Source organism: Periplaneta americana, chromosome 4 (genome assembly GCF_040183065.1).
Source record: "Periplaneta americana isolate PAMFEO1 chromosome 4, P.americana_PAMFEO1_priV1, whole genome shotgun sequence".
In the NCBI taxonomy this organism is placed as follows: Eukaryota; Metazoa; Arthropoda; class Insecta; order Blattodea; family Blattidae; genus Periplaneta; species Periplaneta americana.
In genome coordinates, this window is record NC_091120.1 from 117425487 (window position 1) to 117449907 (window position 24421).

Here is a 24421-nt window from a genome sequence, read left to right on the forward strand (position 1 = left end):
CTGTGGAATAATGGCTAGCGCGTCTGGCCGCAAAACCAGGTGGCCTAGGTTCGATTCCCGGTCAGGACAAGTTATCTGGTTGAGGTTTTTTCCGGGGTTTTCCCTCAACCCAATATGAGTAAATGCTGGGTAACTTTCGGTGCTGGATCCCGGGCTCATTTCACTGGCATTATCACCTTCATCTCATTCAGACACTAAATAACCTAAGATGTTGAGAAAGCGTCGTAAAATAACCTACTAAAAAAATGACAAAATAAATACAACGCAGCATGGAAGCTAATATAACTCTTTATCGAGTATTGTTGATGAGATGTATTATGAAGGAAGACCGAATCATATAATATAAATGTATAAAGAGGTCGAATATTAATAAATTAATTTCAATGTATGTAGTATCAAAACTGAAAGCGGTAACTAGTCTATGAATAAGATCTTAACAAGCATAAATAAAATGAACTCTTGATGGTAGAGAGACATTTGGCTTCAGTAATAACAAGGACTTTAAGATTTTATGGTGGCTCACTTGTCAGGCAAAAATCTGAATAGTCAGCATTGTCGAACTATAGAAGCGCGATTAAAAAGTATTTTTTCCGCACCCATTACAGATGATTGCTTTTTTCAAATCCTGGTAATAACATAATTAAATTAATTATCCCACATATGACACAAAATCTAAATGGAAAAGAAATAAAGGTATAAGAAATTGCGACAGCGAGTTAGCAAAAATAATTGAAGAGAAAAGATCTGCATTTAAAAAATTTATAATATCAGGAAAATTAGAAAACAAAATTACATATAAACTAAAAAGAGCTATTACAAAAAAGGCAGTGAGAAAAAAACACAGAGAAAATTGGAATACGTTTGTAAATCAATTAGAAACTGATATAACTCGCCAAAAATCCAAAGACTTGTACAATTTAAAAAAAAAATTAAATCAAGAAGTGAAAGAATCAGCTGAAAGATGAATGGAACAGAGAAAAATTCTCTCCGGCACCGGGATTTGAACCCGGGTTTTCAGCTCTCTGTTTCTCTGGTCCACTCATCTTTCATCATATAAGATGACGCAGAATATCTGCATGGAAATATCATATGTACTTCGGTACATCATAATAATATAGAAAGAATCAGCAGCTATAGATATAATTGATGAAAATACTTGGTTAAATTATTTTACGAAACTATAGACACAGAAAGAAATTGCGGCATTGACCAAAGTGGATCCTACTACAACAACAACAACAACAACAACAACAGCAGCAGCAGCAGCAACAACAACAACAGGAAGAATTTATTGACTAACAGAATTTGAAACTCAAAGAACAAACAAGAAATTACTTTTAAAATTAACAAAGAAGAAATAAGAAGTTTGATAACAGAAGTACATATAAAATTGAAGCTCATGAAATTCCCTTTAAAATGAGGTGTAAAACAACTCTGTAGGACTTATACAATCAAAATTATTCAAGATTGAAAGAGTTACAGGAAAAAAAGTGTTTTGCAGATTTCAAAAATGAATTACACCAAAACCTAACAAGATACAATTTTTCTAAGAATATATTTTAATTTAGACCTTTGGGGAGAATGATTCCTGAAAGTTTCATTACAATGCAAAGTGGTCAGGTTGAATAATTCTTTAAAAAGTTTCGTTGGTTTGGTCGGCCTCGGTAGCTAGTCTGTGTTCGATATAAATAGAAATACCACTTCTCAGGCAAGGTTATTCGTGGACGACTGTGTAAATATAGAAAAAATTAGTGATAAATCTTATATCACCACCTTGCAAAACTATCTTGATGTTATTGAAAACTGGACTACAACAAATAAAATTAAAATCAATGTGAGCAAAAGTAAATCAATATGTATCCTTCTGTACAACATAAAAATAAATTCGTTTCACATAGCAATTAAATGGATCACCAGTGCCACAAGTAAACACTTAGGTACTATATATATTTTAATAACAAACTCGTTGAAATAAGTCACTAATATTACAAGGATAGCCTGGAAAGCACTACTGTACATTTCTCTATGTGTATTCTTAAGAAAGCTAACCGAAAGTCAAAACAATTAATGTACATAACCCTTGTTCGGTCCACTGCTATGGAGTAATGGTAGGCACATCTGACCGTGAAATGAGTGGGCCTGGGTTCAAATCCTGATTGGGGCAAGTTACCTGGTCGCGGTATTTCCGAGGTTTTCCCCAATTGTAAGGCGAATGTCATGTAATCTATGGCGAATCCTCGACCTCATTTCGCCAAATATCATTTTGCTATCACCAATCCCATCGACGCTAATAACCTAGTAGTTGATACAACATCGTTAAATAATCAATTTAAAAAAAGACGTCAAATAAGCAGAGGAAGTTACAAAGGCTTGTGGTGGCGAAGAATTTAAAGTTTCTGTGATATTCAAGAAAGGATAATACTACAAATGGCAGAAAAAATGGATAGCCTATATTGGTGTATTCGTCACATGACATTACACAGGAGATATCACCACATATGTTTGTAAACAACCGTGGATATTTTAAATCTGAAAGTGTATTTTAGTGTAATCAAGTGTTGCTTTGTATAATAAGAACTGTAGGCACAGTGTATACGAGTAAATCTCTATATGCATTTGAAAAAATTAGTAATCAACTTGACAGAAATGTTCGTGTGTTACAATATAATTTTTAATATTTTATTTGTTAATGGCACTGTTGTTTTTATTAAAGTGTGTGCTTTAGCAGTTACATGTACTACACAAGTATCTTAATTGTTTGGAAAACAATTGAATGCATTTATGTCTTTTGGCACAATAATATGAACATTTTCTATTTTGGTAATAAATTAAGTGGCAAGAAAATGTTCATGTGTCACACAATATAATATTTCATATTTTTACATTATTAATTATTCCTTTTCATTAAGAATTTGTGTTTATATTTTGGAAAGCTTACGTTAAAAGGCAGTGATATCTCTTTCATTAACTCCTAAGTATTTAATTAAATATCCTGTGAAGATCATAGTTAGTTACTTCGAAAACGTTAGTGTGTCACTATGGAATGACACATCAGTATTGTTAAAAATTACAAAACCAGAAACTGTTAGAATGGGATCAGGAGTAGTGACAAAAAATGTAATGTTGTAGGCCTACATCAACATGACTATTTTAATCCAGTTTCTAATAGTTTTTAAGGTTTTAAGACCTTTTGAGGTAAACAGTATTGAAAATGTGAATAACAAACAATAGATGCAGATTGATAATAAGTCTGTACTGCAAATTATTACAAGAATTTTTAGTTGACTTGTTTGAGAGTATACCAAAACTTATAAGATGTTCATTTATCGCTACTCAACAATGTACCTATTTGCGACACCTGAAAGAATATCTACCTCAAAATGAATGTATTGTAGTTTGTGATTTCTCTGATTATATGGTTCATGATACTGTTGCTATTCATTTATTCCATTGCGTCATGATTGACTTCTTAAAACAAACTACCTCGAAAACCTGAAAAACTTCATTACTTTTCGGACGAAGCAGCATCACAGTACAGAAATAAGTCCAACTTCCTTAATCTCTGTCATCATGAGAAATAATTTAACATTAAGGCTGAGTGGAATTTTTTTTCGCATCCTCACATGGGAAGAATGCGTGTGATGGTGTGAGAGGAATGGTAAAATGTTTAGCAGAGAAAAAGATTCTGAAGAGTAGGTTTCAATCAGCAAACACAATAAAGGGTGGGTACTCAACAATTTTACAGTTACAGTCCTGTAAATGAGACTAGAATTTTCGTTAAAAGCTACTAATTTTCAGAGGACTTGAGTATAAAATAATGGTAACAGTTGATGATGTGGATATCAACGACACTGTCGGTTTTGTTGCATGCCAATACTGGAATTAATTATGAACAGGTAGTTTATTAGGAGTAGAAGGCAATGAAATAAAAATAAGTTCTTTGGAACCACATGGATCTTCTCCGCCCTTCAAATATCCTCAATTTTCTGATATGTTTGTTAATAAGTTTTGTCGTTTTGGCTGTCTTACAGTCAAGGAAAAACTGTAAAATAATATACAGGCCTAATAATTATAAACATAAAGCTTCCTTCCAATAATAATAATAATAATAATAATAATAATAATAATAATAATAATAATAATAATAATAATAATAATATTATATAATTACTATATTATTATTATTATATAATTATTATATTATTATTATTATTATTATTATTATTATTATTATTATTATTATTGTTATTATTAAAACATAAAGCTTCCTTCCAATGCTGATCGCTTAACTCAACCATAGACTATTTAATGTTAACATCAAATTAAATGATAGCAATTACAGCATATTGTGGTGTAGCTTATAAAAATAGTAATAATTGATATACCGGTAAGAGGGAAGGAGTATTTCTTGATAATGGATTAGGCCTGTATATTTTATAATATTATTAACTACTAGCCGTACCCATGCGCTCCGCTGCACCCGTTAGAAAGAAATATAAAGTAATTACATAATTAAAATAGGACATTTGATCCAGGGAACATTCGTGTTTGATAGAAGGATAAATCGTTTAATATGTTACTTAATTTAAATTGCATCCAAATAATTAAAATGCGATCATTTTGGTCCAGAGACACTCATTTGGTGCAATGACAATTCCTTTAACATGTTTCTTAATTTTTATTACATGCAACCATAGTTTAATGAAGATTGACATCGATTTAGATTTAATGTGTATATTTTATTTTACTTGTTATAGGTTTCCATTGAATTATGGTAATAACTTAATTTTAACCCTTGTTTTCTACATATTCAGTAAATGGCGCTTGACCCACTATGGTTCTGAACCCTTCAAATAACTTAAATTATATTATATAATATTACATATTATATTATATTATATTATATTATATTATATTATATTATATTATATTATATTATATTATATTATATTATATTATATTATATTATATCAGAAGTTACTGTAATAACATTATAGCATTATGTCCATCTAGAGAAACTATACTTTCAAATGGTGAAATAATAATTAATTATACAAATCGGTTAATTTAGCTTCCGATATTACTTCATACAAACACAGAAACATTCTCTGTAGGCTATCTTTCATAGCTTTCGATTGTTGCTGTCCAAGGCCCCTTATAGACGAAGTCATTTGTTTTTTAATTCATTACACGGCCTTAGATGGCAGTTATTTTAATTTTAAAACTCATTTATCTCATTAAATATCAGTCCTATCAAAATTTTTCAAGGAATAAAACTTATCGCAAATTATGTTTAAAGAAACTTTTGTTATGTAACATTTTTCACAAAAATCAATAATAAGCGAGATATTTCGATTTGTTTAATTCAGACCCCCTTATAACCCCCCTTTTAAATAATGTATTTTGAATGCCATATAGCCTAAAATCTAACTTACAACGAACTTAATTTATATTCCAATTTTCACCGAAATCCGTTTAGCCATTATCGCGTGAAAAGGTAACAAACATCCAGATAGACAGACAGACAAAAATTTCAAAAAAGAGATTTTCGGTTTCAGGGTGGTTAATTATATATGTTAGGACCAATTATTTTTGGAAAATCGAAAATTACCAGAAAAATATCGGTTACAGATTTATTATTAGTATAGATATATTGTTAAAGTACCTAGTAACTACCGTAATATGTATATTATATAATACTGTAAACGAGACAATAATCACAGGCTGCAAACTAGATTATTCTTGTTTTTGTATAATTATACGAACATGTATGTATGAAATAAACAAGACTACCATTGCTTAGGTTGGGATAGGATTAGTTATATATTGTAATCAGGCTATATGCACAAATTTTCCAATATACTACTAACATAACTAAATAGGTAATGTTAACATTAATTTTCATATGTTTTTGTGGTGCAAGTTAAAATAATTCAAAGTAAAGTATAACAAAACTCCGACAACATAATACAATTATGAACGTCAAATTCTCTTTTCATTTTATTTATTTTTCAGTTTTAGTCCCTTATTTCCCATTGTTCTTTAGATTTATCATCGGTATAATATCAATTAACGGATAAATTGTTATACACTCTGTTGATAAAGTAAATAATATTCACGACAAATATATAAAAACAGAAGAGATAACGAATCACAATATTTCCGACCGATAGCAGTATGACAGCATGGTCTATGTATTCTAGTTGTCTGTTTCTATAAAATTCTTCCCAATGTAATTCTACTGGTAGTATTGTTGCAGTTTACTTTGTATAACATTCACTGCACTATTATAGTGTATTTGGGCATTAATTAATTTATTGTGTAAATGCCTAAGTATAATGCATCAACCATATAGGTACATGTCCTGTCTCAGCGCTTAAATGACTGATGCATATCAAAATGTGCCACAGTAATATGGATCAACAAGGTAAGAGCTCTATCTTGGTGCTTAACTGATTGATGCATAACCATAATGCGATCATTTCTATTTCGGCTATGTGCAATATTGAAATATCGTCCATAATAGTGCGTATAACTTATTTGTATACATATAGTATGAATCAGTACATTAAACATTATTATATGTGTGGTTATCAAGTCCACAATAATTAAATATGAGTCCCTAGAATTTAAAATGTTTCAAATTCTTCTAACGCATTTTTCCCAAAACTAAAGAATGACACATAACCTGCTGATGAGTGATGCATAATGCCATCCATTTGAGACCTGGAAATTCAATGTTAAATGTGTTTGTTAAATAACCAATTGTAGCATCTTCTGTACATTTTTTAATGTTTATGTTGTCAATGATGTTAAATTTTATAGATGTTATTAAAGGAATTTGCAATTATAATTTGGATCCCCTACTTTATAATTATTGATTTTAATGAAATAAACATTTTCATTCTTTGGGTATTGAACAGTTTTCATTCTTAATAATATCCCAAACTGTCTTAATTTTATTACCTACCTGAATTCTATATTTTTATATTCAAATCTATTCTTTTTTTTCTCTTACACAAATTTTTATAAAATTTTACTATAGTTCTTGTAGTGGTTAGAAATATGAGTATCATTACTGTTCTTATCATTGGGTATATATTCATTTTTGTAATACATGAGACTTCAATTTTCTGATTTATCCACATTTTTTTACTTTCATTAAGTTTTTATAACCTTGACTGAAAAATGTATGTAAATGTTATATCCAACTTGAATTTATTAATGAAAAGACTTTACAAACCACATATGGAATTTGTAATCTGTGGTGACATGAGTATATATTACCTCTAAGAAAGTTTCTGTAAAAGCAAATCACACTCACTTCTTATAATCTTAGTCATACAAGAAGTTTTCCAACCAGAATAATATTTTTACGGCTAAAAGTAGATTGAATTTCTATTCGACAGGGAAGCAAGGAAAATTAATGAAGGATGGGTGGAGCAAAGAAAAACTCTCTCCGGCACCAAGATTCAAACCCAGGTTTTCAGTTCTATGTTCTGAGCTTTATCCACTAAGCCACAATGGATTCCAATTCTGATTCCGGATTGAATCCCTCTCAGTTTCCCTTTTGTGACCAATCCACATGCACTGTGTCACAGATGTGTGATAGTGGCACAATGTTCAACACACTATGTGCAGAGGTGCACTCATTATGAGTGACTAAGTGGCCGGGATCTGACGGAATGAGAGCCGTCTTAAATCACTTAATGCCAATTTGATTTTCATGTTAAATTGGATGTGCAGTAGTTTAATATTTCAAAATAATTGGTAACAAAATCAACTGCTAATCTCTACAGCAATTCAAGACAGACTTCATTACAGCAAAATAGACAGGTGCTTTAAATGGCAAAGGGGTTAAGAAATTGGGGAGAGGAGGGAGATACTAGTACTATAAGATAACTTACTCCTGTTAGGAAAATATACAAACTATGCATCAACCCATGATAAAGAGCAGTGATGTGGAACATGTACCCACTGAGTACCTTCTCCTCTTCTTCTCCTTTAACCTAGTCCAATGCCAGTGCCAGGCACGTGGTCTTGACATCCTTCTGCTTTGATCACGGGCAATGTCCCATTACTCCCTATGAACGTTGCATTTACTTATCAAGTAAATAAAGAAGATGACTTCGAAACGAAGGTTTAATTTCTATGATGAATGGGAAGAACAGTATTTTGTCTCCCTTCAAGATGGAAAATCGGAATGTTTAATCTGTTCATTTAAAATGTGTTTTATACGCCATTTTAACATAAAGAGGCATTTCAATTCATTTCATCTGCAGGAGTATGGAGAATAGATATTTTCAGGTACATAATGGAATATTTATTTTTGTATTATCTAACATGTTTCATTCAACATATTCCTCTCATATTATTATTAGGCTATTATTGACGTATTTTGACATCTTTAGATCTGGAACGTAAAAGAACGAGTTGATGAAGTAAAAGAAAGACTGTTAAATGAAAAACGAGCTGATGTTGAACCTTCAACTGAAGATAAAGTACAATGTCCAGTCTGTGCCAGTTATCAAATATGTCAGCACATTCCTAAAAATTTTTCATGTTTTTCCAAGGGGAAATTTGTCAAGGAATGTATGTTAACAGTAGTGGAGGATATGTGTCCTAAACAGCTTAGTTCTTTTAAATCTATCAGCCTGTCCCATACATCTGTTACTGAAAGAATGTCTGAAATGAGCGAAGACGTTGAACATCAAATTACATAAAAAATAAAAACTCTTACATGCTATTCCTTAGGCCTTGATGAAAAATTATTATTATTATTATTATTATTATTACTATTATTATTATTATTATTATTATTGTTGTTGTTATTATTATTAAATTATAGTTTATTCAACAACACTCGCAATTGCAGAGGTTATATCAGTGTTGCCAATGTGCTGTAATTTTGTCCCGCAGGAGTTGTTTTACACGCCAGTAAATCTACTGACATGAGTATGTCGCATTTAAGCATACTTAAATGCCATTAACCTGGGACGGGATCGAACCTGCAACCTCGAGCACAGAAGGCCAGAGCTATACCGACTATGCTACTGAGGCCGACTCCTTGATGACTGCTCAGATAAAAAGGATACAGCACAACTAGCAATATACGCGGGCCATCCAGAAAGTAAGTTTCCCTGGAGTCGTTTACAGAAAGAAAACACAATTTCATGGAAAGATCTATTGAAATAGTACAGCAGTTATTCAGCTATTTTTCAACATATTTCCCACCAGAATTTAGACATTTGGCATACCATGGGATCAAATTTTGTATCCCTGTGCGATTGGAACCAGTGTGTATAGTTGACGCCATCGATTTAGGCAGATGGATTTTATTAATCAAACTCCAGAGCAAATTACTCTTAGCTGCAAGGTCAGTTGTCATCTCCGTCACAAGCAAAGTGCAGGTGGGATGGGTGAGACATAAGAGTAAATATACATTCCTGATTATCCTAGTGGACTCGGATGGACAGTCATCTTCAAAAACAATGCACATATAACCACTTTTATACAACTGCAGTAATCTATACAGTATGTGTGCATGCGTATGAAAAGAGAAGTCCCCGGCACACTGTTTTCGAGATAATTCCAGTTGCCTCTGTATAATCTTTTCCTCGTTACTATAAAGTATAAAGACAATCTATATATATATATATAAACTATTCTATAATCAACGGACTCACTAATCATCTTAAATCTCCTTAAACTCTGTGTGTAGGTTTCTGTTATTCCTTAGTCAAAAGATAAGACGGAGTTTTACGAAATACGAACATTAAGGGATGTAAACTATGATAATACATATCTAAACAAAAGGGATAAATTAATAACTGACATAAAACTCGAAAAGTATATACTACACATTAAATGAATCCAAGTTCAATCCATTCAAATTAGCATATTTTATACATTTGCAGACCGGAGATAGAGATTTAGAATTTCTGTTATAAAAAATTTTATGAAATCTTAAACTCTTAGCAGGAATACGAAGACTGATATTGCTTACGAATGATTCACAATCAATATCACCCTTAATGACTTTACAAAAAATGAAAATAATAAAGATTTTGACGTCTGGTAAATAAGCTACAGCAATTAAAACAATAATAATAATAATAATAATAACAATAATAATAATAATAATAATAATAATAATAATAATAATAATAATACTTTGCTTATTCTCAAAATTTCTCGCCCACTCCTAAATTTTAACCATTATGTCTGATTTTTTTGGCTGTATCTTTCCTATGTTCTCACATTTTTAGTTTTACCTTGTAAAAGTAGGAGAAAAAATGAAGCTATTGATATTCAAATTTATATAATTTACAGAATACAAACAGACAATTTATTTTTATTCAAAAATTTTCTTCTTTTTTGAAAAAGTGTGAACATAACTTTGTTAAGTATACTTTAAAGAACATGCAGTAAAAATGTCAGCTTCCTAGCGTAAAATTTGCGAAATTCTTAGCAACATGAACGCAGAGAAGTGGGGGGAAAAAGTATGGGAAAATGAGTTTAAAAAGTCTGCATGAATTTTAAACTTCATGAATGCTGTCTTTTAAGATGGTATAATTAATGACACAACCACCGTAGGATTCTAAAACTTCGTCAAAGTGCAAAGTCTAAGTAGTCAGCATAGATTCATTTCCTTAAAAAAAATCCTAAAAAAATTACCAAATTTTCACCCATCTCTTTCCTTGTGTGCTGAAGTCTACAAGTCAAAAAACGAAAAGGATAATTTAAATCCTGGCCCTTCTTTGTACAAGACCGCCACAAAGAAAAAGGACCCTGTTTGTTATTGGAGAAGATGGGAAATTGCTCACACATATACTACGAAGATAGTAAAAAAATTAAACATTTTTTGCGTTACGTAGTTGATAATGGGAGCGTCTTAATAAATAAAGATTTAAATCAGTGAACTGCGGATGCGACAGGTGTACAGGTGGTATAAAAAATTCATCCATGAAGCTCGACAACTATCAGGCTCAGACTGAAAAACACAAGAAACGAATCGACAGCTTTTCTCGTGACCTATTATCATTCCTTGTAAACACATGCTACGCGTGATTTAAATCATTAAATTAAGCTCTCATATTCATCTGCTTCCATTAAGACTTTTGGAACATGAGGTTCCTTGCTTGGTTTATCGAATTACCACAGGTTATTAATTGGGAAAAATTCGCTCCGGGGCTGGGTATCGAATACTTGACTCCCAGTTACATGCACTAGGATCTCTAACCACAGAGTTACGCCGAGACTCAATCCATAGTATCAGATCGAATCTCGTAGTTTATCGAATTACGTATTTCCTCATTTCAGCATATCTATTCTTTCGGTTATTTATCCAACATGTCGATTCCTGTTGCTTCCGCAACTTATTGTCGTACTTCATGAATGTTTGTTATTAATGAAGACAATTCAACAAAACTCATATCAATTTTTCGCCTGTCGCTTCATGAAGTAATGAACATTTGCAATAATTTCTTGGTTCTGGTTTTGCAATGCTTTTTTCCTCATAATTTAGAAAATGCAGGAGGCGAACGAAAGTCATTTACGGCACTCTTATGAATCTGACTGTACTGTGGTGTGTTTATTAATTAGTCTAATAATGACGATACAAGAGGCGAGTGTGAACATATAAACAACAACAGACAGCCTTATCGAAATTCATTCTTGGAGTTCTCATAAAACATTGGCTCGCCTACTGGAAATGTCATTGAGGTCATCTGCCAAAATTGGTGCCTCCAACTATAACAACCGTCTGCACCTCTGTTGATCCCATGATATGACAAATGTCTCAATTCCGGTGGGGAATATGTTGAAAAATAGTGCAACAATTGCTGTATCTATTCCAATAAATCTTTCAATGAAATTGTGTTTTCTTTCTGTAAACGGCTCCAGAGAAATTTACTTTCTGGACGGTCCTCATACATTAGGGGAATAGATTCCGATTTCAATATTTTCAAGAATTGTTACATGTCAAATATAAATTTAACATGTCTTGGGAAAAATTGGTCTCTGTTGCCACAGATGGAGCACCCTCTATGGTAGGTAAGGAAAATGGGTTAATTGGACTAGTAAGAAAATTGCTAGTTGGTATTAGCCTATCCACAGAAAGCACTGTGTATTGCATAGAGAGGCACTTTGCACAAATTCTGAAACAGTTTAAAACGTAATGCGATTTGTAGTGAAAGGAGTGAACTTTATAAAGTCGAATGCTCTTCGACATAGACAATTTCAATTCTTTTTAGAGGACACTGGCTCACAATACATGTACCTGCCATATTACTGCCAAGTCAGGTGCTCAGCAGAGGAGCAATGTTAAACCATTTTTTTTTTTCTTTTAAGGTTGGAAATAGATAAATTCCTTACATCACAAGGGGCTGTAATACCAGAATTGATAAATAGTGATTGGATCTCTGATTTAGTTTTTCTGTATGATCTTTGCCACCATCATGACATCCTCAATAAAAAATTGCAAGGACATGACGAAAAAATTGTTTCTTTGATAGAATCAAACAACACATTCACACTGAAACTTAAATTATGGGCAGATTAGATGGAAAAAACTAATTTGTGTCATTTTCTAACTCTTGAGGACTCTCTCAAAAAAAAAAAAAGCATCAATTAATACAGTGAATATAAAGAAGTACTAGTTAAACTGCGAACCACAGTAGAGGTAAGATTTTAAGGTCTTCTTAGAACAATGACAAATGAATTGAAGCTTTTCTGTGATCCGTTATCCTTTCTGGTAGTGGATGTTCCAGATCACATATAATTAGAATTAACTGATCTACAAACTGACACTTTCGTTAAGTGCAGAGGTGAAAGTGGAATACAGCTTTATAAGTCACTACTGGGCAGCAACTTTCCTAACATCCTTCAATTTGCTACATGTATATTGTGTATGTTTAGTTCTATCTATGTGTGTGAGCAACTGTTCCTCAAAATGAATAGTATCAAGACAGTGTCTCGTGCACTAATTACGGACTTCCATCTAAGCTAAGCTTTGCGACTGAGTTCATCTGCTCTTGAACCGAATATTGATAAATCAGTTGAGAGAAAGAGAATTCAGACATCTTCAAAACACACCTAGGTATGTAATATAGTATATTATATAATTATTGTATTACTGTTGTCTGGCAGTAATCAATACTAAAAGTGAGTCAGAATTAACTACAGTAGTTGCATGTTTAAGTTTCTGATCTGCGAAGTAATTCATGATGAATTTGTCAAGCCATTATTGATCGTCACTATTCATCTTAGGATCAAACATAAGAAACTTCCGCCATATTCAATGCTAAGGACACACAACTGCAATGTTTATGTTGAGTCAATATATGTTGTTGTTGTTTTCTAATGCCAGGCGTTTGACAATAAAGTCATTTGACCTCTTGCACTCCAATATTTTTCAAAGATATTATCATGACCAGCCACTGAAGCACAGATTTTGAGGTGTTCCGAATCCATTTCTTGGTTTGAGTTGCACAATGGACAGTTAGGGGACTGATATATTCCAATTCTATGCAGGTGTTTGGCCAAACAATCATGGCCTGTTGCCAATCTAAATGCAGCTACAGACGATTTTCGTTGTAAATCGGGAATTAACTGTGGATTTTGATGCAGAGAGTTCCATTTTTTCCCATGGGAATATGTTATCAAATTTTGTTTGTTGAAGTCTAAGTATGTAGATTTAATAAATCTTTTCACAGAGCAATACGTAGATTTAGTAACAAGTCTGTAAGTAGCAGTGCTGCCCTTCTTTGCTAAAGCATCCGCATTCTCGTTTCCCAGGATTCCACAATGAGATGGTATCCATTGGAATACAATTCTTTTATTGAGTGATATTAATTGAGAGAGCATTTTAGTTATTTCTGCTGTTTGAGATGAAGGTGTGTGTTTAGAGGCTATTGATAGAATAGCTGCTTTGGAGTCTGACAATATAACTGCATTTTTAAATTTACTGATGTGTCATAGAAGATTCCTGAGACTTTCACTTATTGCAATGATTTCTCCATCAAAACTTGTTGTTCCATACCCAAGAGATCTATAAAGTGAGAAGAGACAGCACGTAACACCTGCACCGGCACCTTGTTCTCTGGAGATCAAGGATCCGTCAGTGTATAAATGAAGCCAGTTTTGTGGAGGGTATCTAATATTAATTGCCTCTAAAGACAATTGTTTTAGTATTTCAGTGTTTACTTCTGATTTCAGTATTTCTTCTGTTAAATTTAGATTATATTCCATATTTAATAGAGTTAAAGGGTTTGGTTTATTTTGTAGGTTTTCTTTTAAATTCGGGATATTGATTTTCTGTTTTAATTCTTGAACAATGGATATGAAACTTTTTTGAGTTTTCAATCTACAGAGAGGACTGTATGAATGCCAATTGTTTCCTGGTAATCTAATAAGTTTTTCATACGGAATCAGTGCTTTTTCTTCTATTGTCATTTTGATGCTGTTAATATTAGTGAGGAATCTCATAGAATCTATTGGAGTTGTTTTGATTCCACCAGTTGAAATGGATCCATGATGCTCAGTTCCCCATCACTGATTAAGAGGATAGCAATGACAAAGCAAGCTTTCAATAGAAAAAGGAGCTTCTGTAGACCTCTGGAAAAAGAACTAAGATACTAGTGAAGTGTTTGTGTGGAATGTGGTATTGTATGGAGCATAAATAAGGACATTATGACGAAGTGAAGAGAAACGACTGGAAGCATTTGAAATATGGATATGGAGAAGAATGGAGTGTGTAAAATGGACAGATAGAATAAGAAATAAAGCTGTGCCAGAAAGGGTGGGTGAAGAAAGAATAATGCCGAAACTGATCAGGAAGAGAAAAAGAAACTGGCTGGGTCACTGGCTGAGAAGAAACTATCTGCTGAAGAATGAACTGGAAGGAATGGTGAACGGGAAAAAGGCTTGGGATGGTGGAGGCGGCGGCAGCACTGGCAATGACAGTATTCAGTTTAGATCATAATGTGTTGGAAATCATAGGTGTGTGTTTCGTGAAAAATTTTGAAATAGAACAGACACTAAGATTAATTAATTGTGAATAGTTTACATTATACGAGTATTATACATGTATAAGTTAGTGGTATGTTTGATGTTGCCACACCAAGTGAAAAAGTGCATAACAAAAAAAAAAAATATTTGCCCAAATCGCGTATTTTCTATAATGAAACAGACTGTGAATTACAGTCTTAACTTATGCTATCTTATGATATAGGGATGCATATAAATGGGTAATTATCTATAAGTACTGGTTTTGGTTTTTTATGGAATTGATGTTTTAAAAATGTTTGATTATTATTCCTGAAGTGGAAAAACTTAGAAACGTGAGAAGAAAACAATTCTAGTTTTGATTTACGAATATCAGCCGATTGGAAGAGGTGGTCAGCCATTTTATGATTGATGTTTATAACAGGACAGGAACCATTGCACTGTGGTGCATGTGCTGCTCTGTCATGGAGTGGTAGCATGGCGTGATTTTTATGTGAATTTATTTTCATGTCTACATTCCAGATCAAATCAAGCAGTTTCCTTCGTGCTCTGGTTACTTTGCATATACAAAGGTTAGGTTTGGTTAGTTTAGCTTTTTATTACCAATTCCGCACAAGATCCTGTCTCGAGCCAGACGTCTATAAGTCGATATTAGATGACGTCACATTACTTTGATATTCGATTGTTTTCATTTTGTCTCTGTCACTTTGACATTAGTTCTGGTGATGGAAGGTGTGTGTAGTTTTACGTCTCATGATGGTAGTTTGTGTAGAGGTTGCGCTATACGAGCTATGGAATTTATATGGTTATGTAAGGATTTTTTGTTTGGTCACGGTGTTTTGTGTGATAAATATGTATGTGAAAATTGTGGCTCAAGTTTCAAGGTAGACTGGAAATCTGCATTATTATTTCATGGAAGTGCGAGAAATGTATCGATCTCTTCATTAATGTATGGTAAGTAATCATAGTTACTCACTGAACTATTTCGTCGTTGATTTAGGTTAGGTTACATTATATTAGTTTAGGAATATTAAGTTGATCATTATTATAAATTGAAATGTAGTTTTGAAATTGTCTATATTTAAAGTTTTTCTTTTTTGTTTTTGTGAATTTTTTGCATTTTGGATTTACTTGCGAAAACTGAGAATTTTCAGATTTTTTTTTCTTGAAAATTTTAATGCTTTCCGCTCATTTTTCCTCAGTGTTTTAATTTTTGGGGCAAAAATCGGGAGTGTTTGGAATGTGTTTTTGTCGAAAGGACAGAAGCAGTACTTACAGAGATTTATCAATAAATGTAGTATTTTCTATTTCTGATTACAGTGAACTCATTTTTTTTTCAGCACAGCACCACTCGACAAATTGCAAATTAAAAACAATTCCCTAAATATAACAAAGTTAATAAATAGTAGAATACTCACATTGGTTACAGAATTTTCTTCCGTCTTTTCGTCTGACATTTCACTCGCAATTCCTTCGTCACTGATGATACTGAAGAGCCTTTGCTGTGTGTCATAACACACCCCTGTATCTGGGATGGTCGTCAGGAAGTGACCAAAGTCTACCAGTTTATACACACGCAATAAAGCCTATAACGCAGAGACAAAAGAACAAATTCAAAATCAACCATACAAAATAAATAATTCATTGTACTGCAACACCTTAACAATAAAAATACATTTACTATAATTTTCTTCGAATCACTGCCTTAGGATACTAATGAAAGATTTTCCAGCATCATCCTATAATCATCTTTCACAGTTCCTTCTTCCTATTTCCGTTTAAGAATTTCCTTTTAGTATAATATGTCAGCCTCAGTGTCTCGTGGTTGTGATTAATGTCCTGCAATGTTCGAGCATGAGAGGCAATCAAGACATTACAAACTGTGTTTCATTTCATATCAATATACTGTTAAGATCTGTGTTAGAATGATTAAGCAGTTAGTTTAGAACAACATGAAAGAGTGGGAGTGGAGGACAGCAAATAATTTTATAAGATGGAACAAACACGACAGGTCTCCTCCTGCAGAGCAAACATTCGCGAATATCGAACTTCGCCATACTTGACGAACTTGAACAGAACATAGCACCTGTAATACACGACGATAGTTGTGATACATATTCCCAAAGCGGAGCCAGATGGGTTCGAGCCCTGTTTAAGTTGTATTTTATTTAAGGACTACTTTCAACTAAAGAGATTATTCAGCATCAAAATTCAACATGGGCGAGAAATGGCCGAAAAAGCTTACCTGCAACCCCTATTAGGGGCAAGGTTATTTTATGTTGTAAATCTATGGCATGAGATCCACAGTTTGACTTACAGATACTGAATTTGAATCAAATATGTACAATAGTTTAGAATGGCAGTACACAGAGCTATGATAAAAATCACCTTCCTGGTAATGTAAGCTTTTTGTGAGAATGTAAAATTGATTCTTGGCATGATTTAAGTAAAATATAACAAAATAAAAAAGAACAGGTCTTCCTTCACTCCGTCACCTTCCAGATAACAACATGTAATTAAAAATATATTTAGACATGTTTTTGTGTACAGAGAATTATTGCTTCTAAAGATTTTCTCTCTTCGTGTTTAAATAATATTAAAATGCAAAAGTTACAATAACACCTAACACCTACCTCTTCTTTAGCATTAAGACAGTGATGTCGAAGATAATCCCAGTCCATTTTATCATGAATACACTTCAGCACAGGGAGGCCTTTCAGCATCACGTCCTCAGGCAAAGGGATCTTGCTGAACATTTCTTGAATATTTTTTAGTTTGATATACTGACCAACATCTGAACCTGTAAAAATTTTAGTTTGATATACTGATCAACATCTGAGCCTCTGTATGTGTTCACGCCAGCATAATTATATTACATGCAGAAATGAACGCAGAAAATCAAAAGCACTGACTTTGTAACAATTTGTAACACTGGTGTTTTTAAATAAGGGTTCTGTAAATCCATCTTGAACTCCCATATACAAAAGTTCGTTGATGGAATATCATAGTACAGAGCAGTTGGGCAGAGTACAGAGCAGTACCTTGGGCACAGTGTTCAGTGTGTGTTTACTAACCTTGTTATGCTATAGGTCATACCTGCACAAACAGCGCTCAACGAGCACATGCGCTCCTTCGGAGTGGGAGAGCGGTGTTTACCACTCGCGGAAACGGAGAGGAAGATACGTCAGAATGACATAGACTTGCTATAGGTAGAGGAGAGGGAAACGACCACTCAGTTATCTAGCGGAGTGCTGTGTGTAGCCCTATTCTCAGTAACTGTTTCACGTTCCTTACCTACTGCTACAGTACAGTATGGAGGAATCTAAAAGACGGAACATAACATTTAACATTTAACGATTTATAGCTCGAACTTACTGATCTTCAATGTGACCTACTAGCCTTGTTGAGTTTTACAAGACTAAACATTAGCAATAATATCCGCGACTACACAAGCTGGCTGTGAAAATGATTGCTATGTTTGGCTCAACATTTATATTTGTGAGCAACTGTTTCCTATAATCAACTTTAATAAAGGCAGACATCGAACATCTGTAACTGTTTCATTACAATCAATAGGCTACTGTTCCTTTCAGCTGCCAACAGCATAAAACCTGGTTTTGATGTACTGATAAATAAAAGTATAACAAAATGATATTGTACATTTAAGTAGCTATAGAATTTCTATTATTTCTGTAAAATAAATATTTCTTTATTAATTAATAATAGTCCAAGATAGTTTTGCAAACACTGAACGGGAATTCATTTTATAAACACTCATAATAGTACTTCCTTTTGTGTATATTCTGTACGAGATCACCCCTTCTTCCAGTCCACCTTTATACAAAGCGCAGCTAATATCTGCATTCCGCTCATGAGCTGTGAACTGGCTCGGAGAGCGCAAACCTTGTGCAGGCCTGCTATAGGTGATGCTGAAAGTGATGTCCTCCTGCAGTCACATTCCCGACATCTTTTGATGAAATTACCATTCACGCTCATGAGTTCTTCTTCAGTAATGTTTCTAATTTCTGCTGTAATTTTCCCCTGTAGTTTCTCTATAGTGTGAGGATTATTCCTATAAACTTTTTTCTTTAGAGTTCCCCACAAATAAACGTCACACACTGTAAGATCGAGGGAATGAGGGGGCCATAATCATTTAGAAATAACTCTGTCATAAAAAACACTTTTTATATTGCCTAAGGAAGCATCAGCAGGATGGGCAATAGCAGAATCTTATTGGAAATACCGTTGTTTCTCTCATCATCTGATATGTTTGTATGGTATCTATGTCCATTTACTGTATCATCAAAACCTATTATTCACTTTGTTACAGCACACCATACGCCTATTTTGGAGTCATATAATGAAACTTCATGAATTAGTCGGGAATTCTCTGTGCTCCAATATCGTTCTATGGAGCTACATGAAACTGTGCTTCGTCAGAAAAAATTATAAAATATGGAATCAACAATGCTGTCAACAATATTTCGTAAAACCCAATTACAGAAATTCACTCATTTTTCATCATTACGGAGCTGTAATTCATGCACGACAGTCACTCTATAAGGTTTCAGTTTAAGAAGTTTGGTACCCATATAGACCTAGGCTTTTGAAACACCTCCTGCGCAACACATTGTAGAGATTTTTTTGGAGAGTGTGCAAACGATGCGCCGATTTCGTCAATTTTTCGCTCTATCAGAACTCTTCATTTAGGCTTAGGAATTTTATCATTTAGCAATCCAATTGTTCTTAGTTTATTAACAAGAAGCCTAACAGTTTCTCTACCTGCAATTGGGGCACCAGGGAATTTCACCTGAAATTGTCTACACATCTATCTACACAATTCAGTTTTTACATAGCCTACGTGTCATACATAAAAACTCTTCGTTCAAGTGTGAAGTTTTCAGTTGGTATTACAACAGATTAATTGATTATTCTCCAAGCTAATTAAGTGATAAATCATACACACACTGAATTTTAAGACACTCATAAAAAACTTACACTGTCCGATGAAACATATCACTGAAAGAGACTAACTTTTAAGAACCTTACACTGCACGATCAAGCAAGTAACTGAAAGGGACACATGTACGGGACTGTGATCTTCAACATGCTTCCTTGCCATAGACAACTCCAGCAGGTATCACTGTGACGAATGAATGCGCAGCTCCGGCCCAAGGCTGAGCTAACTGCTCTGTAGAGTTTCGTCCTGATCACATATGTAACAGACTGGCCATCCCCATGTTAAAAACGGTAACAACAACCAGGATCGTCATCAACGATTGAGAATGACTACTAGATAGAAGTACAGTTGCTTCATGCAATTCAAATTAGAGTTATAACGTGACTTCTTATGCAGTAGCTAGATGGCAGCATAGTGAAACTGATAAAAGTCGTTGCAGTCAAATCCTATAAGGCTGAGCAATCTGTTACATATGTGATCAGGGATTTCGTCGAAGCAGATAAAGTAAACTGTACAGTAATCATGAACAAACAAGACATGTACAATAAAATCGAAACATTCTTTAAAGGGAACATCACCACAGAACTTAAAAGTGACCACACAGCACAATACCACACCACAATAAAGAACACAATAAACCAAGACAAACATATAATACCTAACAACAAAAAACCAACTAAACAAAATCAAACCTGAAGCACCTAGAGTAAACACATTACATAAAATATCCCAATAAGACCACTAATAAACCAACACACTGCATTAGTACACAAATCAGCTACACACATGGACAACATCATAAGAAGCAACATAAACTTGGTCAATAAAATAACACATTTCACACAATGCACCACTAACATCATTTGAAATAATTATATAACAGAGCCTTCAAATAGACATTCTTCCATGAGTGTGCTACAGTGCATGGCGACTGGAAGCACACTGTTTGCTGACAGCATCGGATATTCATAGCCCCCTAAGTCAAGTACATAGATTACTCATACAAATTACAATTTATTACAGTAACCACCTAGTCATAGAAGAAGTTGGAAAAATGTCACTGTGAAGCTACACATCTTTCACATCTTTTAAGAAAATTTGCATTAACACACATTAGTTCTTTGCGGGTTATTCCAATACACTTTATTTCGTAAGTTCCTCCATAAATATAAATCACATAGATAAGATATGACAATCAAGCAGGTCATATTCCTTTACTGATGACCCTGCCTTAAAAAATGTCTGCAATTAATGCTAACGAAAGATCGGCTATATGACAGCTGCACATTCATTCTATAAAAAATACAGATCCTATAATTCTATAAGCTTTTACTGTGCACTACACACCAAATTTTTGGTCACGCAATGGCATTTCTTGTACAAGATCAGGCTTTCCTGTACTCCAGTATCTGTTGTTCTGTGTCGCTACACGACCATGTATATGGGTCGCCCAAATGAAAGTGAGACTTTTGTCGTAGCATCGCTGTTACAACCAATGAAGCTTTATGTTTTCTCCAGTAGATAGCATTGTATGTTAGGAAACAGCTGACATTGTGTGAAGCAGTAGTACTCTGTTTTCATTTGCAGAAGGACATTGTCTTGTGTACAGTCGTAACATGGATTCGTCCAAACAAACTCAACGAACAGTTATTCAATTTCTGATGGCAGAAGATGTTAGTGAAGCCTTATCGCTATATGAAGCATGTGTATCGTAATGAGTGTCTGTCATACTGTATAGTGTTTAGATGATGTTGTACATATAGTGAAGAATGTATGAGCACTAAGGACATGCCTAGACCTGGTCAAGCACACTTAGCCACCACCGTGGAATCGACTGCAGCCATAAACAACCATGTGAGGGAGAATTGCTGAATCACCACCAGACAAATTGCAGAAACACTGTCTTTGAGCAAAGGAACTGTTCACACCATTCTCCATCAACGGTTGAGATACCAATGCAATGGGTCCCCAAGCATCTTTCTGAGGAGCAGAAGGCTCAGCAAATGAGTGCTTGCTTGGAGCATCTGCATCACTTTCATTTGGGCCACCCTTATAAATAAAACCATGCTTAAGCTGTGAAAAAAATTAAATGTGAATCAATATAGCCATTATTAACATCATCCAACACCCAACTACAGAAATTTACGCTACTTGGATTATCAAGTGGCTGCAATTCCTGCACAAATATACTGGTAGTGGTACATTGGAATTAGGCTTTTGGGTAACTCATCATGTCCTAGAACTTGAGGATATGGTGGATTCCCAACAGCCTAATTCCAATCATAGTCACCATGAAAGCATAAAAACTCATATAGTGGTACATGGCTATTTTTGTAGTAGAGGCACTAATTTCGAGATCTCACAGTGGATATTCTTATAATACCATATGTTGGGGCCCTGGTAGCTCGATTGATGAATAAAACACACGTAGACTGTAGAAAATGTATGTTTTATTGTCAGTGGTCTCTAGCTGCAACAGTACACCATCATCATACTTACAGACACCCTCCTATTTTAGGGTTACCAACCTTGAAGTCCCAAACTATGGCAGAGTGCCAACCTTGAAGTCCCAAACACCGTATATGATTTATATTTATGGGGGAACTATCACAACAAAATAAAATAAATATAAAGGAATGATCTGCATACTTTGGAAGAACTGAAAGACAATATAAGATAATTGTAGAAATTTCAGAAGAACTGATGCATGTTAATGCAAATTTTCTTAAAAGATGTGAGATGTGTGGTGGCACAAGGGCATCATTTTCAACAACTTCTAGGACAAAGGCAATTGCACGAGCAATCTATGCACTTGACTTGAGGGCTAATAAATACCCATCTCTGCCGGCAAACAACATGCTTCCACCCGCTATGCACGGCTGCACACTCATGGATGAACGTCTATTTGAAGAATCTGTAGAACAAATATTCAACAATAACAACACACCACAAGAACACAACAAAGAAATCATCCATATAACAAATACTATCACAAAACAAGATTACTTCACATACAACAACAAATACAACACCCAAACTGAAGGCTTACCCATGGGAACACCCATTTCCAGCAGAAATATTCATACACAACATAGAACAGACAAACACATCCTAAATAAAGACAACAATAAATACGCAGACAACATTATATATTGGCACAGATACTTAGACGACACACTAATATTATACAAAGGGAACAAAAGACAGATTGAAAATCCAAACTAACACATAAAAAAATACACACAAAGCTGTACTACATATTAGAAATTGAGAACAACAAATCTATAAATTTCTTAGACACTACAGTAACGAAAGTAGATAACAAACAGACATTCAAAATTTATAGAAAATCCACAATAAGTCACATGCACACAAATATAACACATCCAATTATCCACCCAGCAACACAAACATGCTGCATTTCAAGCTATGGTATACAGATTAATCAACATACCAATGAACCAAAAAGACTACAATGAAGAAATACACACCATCAAATACATAGCAGAAGAAAATGAATACAACCCCAATGTAACAGACATCATCATAAAAAAGACAAATAATAACAAGAAACAAAGAAACAGAACACAAACACAAGAATACAGAAAATATATCACACTAACAAACGAAAACAAAAACACACATAACATCGCATTTTCATTCATGAAATTAAATTACAACATTGCATACAGAACATAAAAAACACTACAAAAACAAAAACATCTCAACACACAAACAATAGAAAAAAAAAGAAATACAACCTAACAAGAGTATACAAATTAACATACAATAGATCACTGTGACAACTTCTATATTGGACAAACTGGGAGATCATTTCAAACACAATACCAGGAACACATCACAGCCATAACCAAATCACACAATACCTCCAAATATGTAAAACACATTACAAACACCAACCACAACTACAGCAACACAGAAATAGATATGGAAATCCTACATATTCAACCGAAAAACCAGAAATTAAATACACTAGAACAGTACGAAAAATACAGACACACAAAACAACATCCACAACATATCCTCAATACACAATAAAATTTTAGAACACACACCCTATTTGACTTCACACTACAGAACACAACACACCCACTACCAAAGTAACTTCAGAAGAAACCAGAAACAAGCAAGGACCTCACTAGTTCTGAAGATGACCCAACAGCAAAGCCGAAACTAGTCAACTAAGGTAAATCACCAACTTAGTTTCAATTTAACATAAGAAAGTTGTTTCTATAACAATTCTTAAGTTAGGGTGACCAGACATCCTGTTTTTAATAGGACTGTCCTTTTTTTTTTCCATGATCTGTCCTGGTGTTCCAACAAATTTTTAACGGGACACCAAATGTCCTGTTTTTCTCCAAACTTGCAACAAACAGCTGTTTAATTTATGAGATTTAATTTTTTCAAATATTCTACCTCTAATACGACAGATTA

General features: G+C 33.8%; 1 protein-coding gene across 4 annotated transcripts in view; it reads right to left on the reverse strand.

Moving 5' to 3' along the window:
• Nucleotides 1–24421, reverse strand: part of Smg5 (Smg5 nonsense mediated mRNA decay factor) — a 535039-nt gene that overhangs the window by 332748 nt on the left and 177870 nt on the right. For all 4 annotated transcript variants that reach the window (XM_069823861.1, XM_069823860.1, XM_069823859.1 and 1 more), the window contains 2 exons: nucleotides 17640–17806; nucleotides 16425–16592 (listed from right to left, as the gene is read on the reverse strand). In XM_069823861.1, the coding sequence (XP_069679962.1) occupies nucleotides 16425–16592; nucleotides 17640–17806 (335 nt within the window). The remainder of the gene's footprint in view (nucleotides 1–16424; nucleotides 16593–17639; nucleotides 17807–24421) is intronic.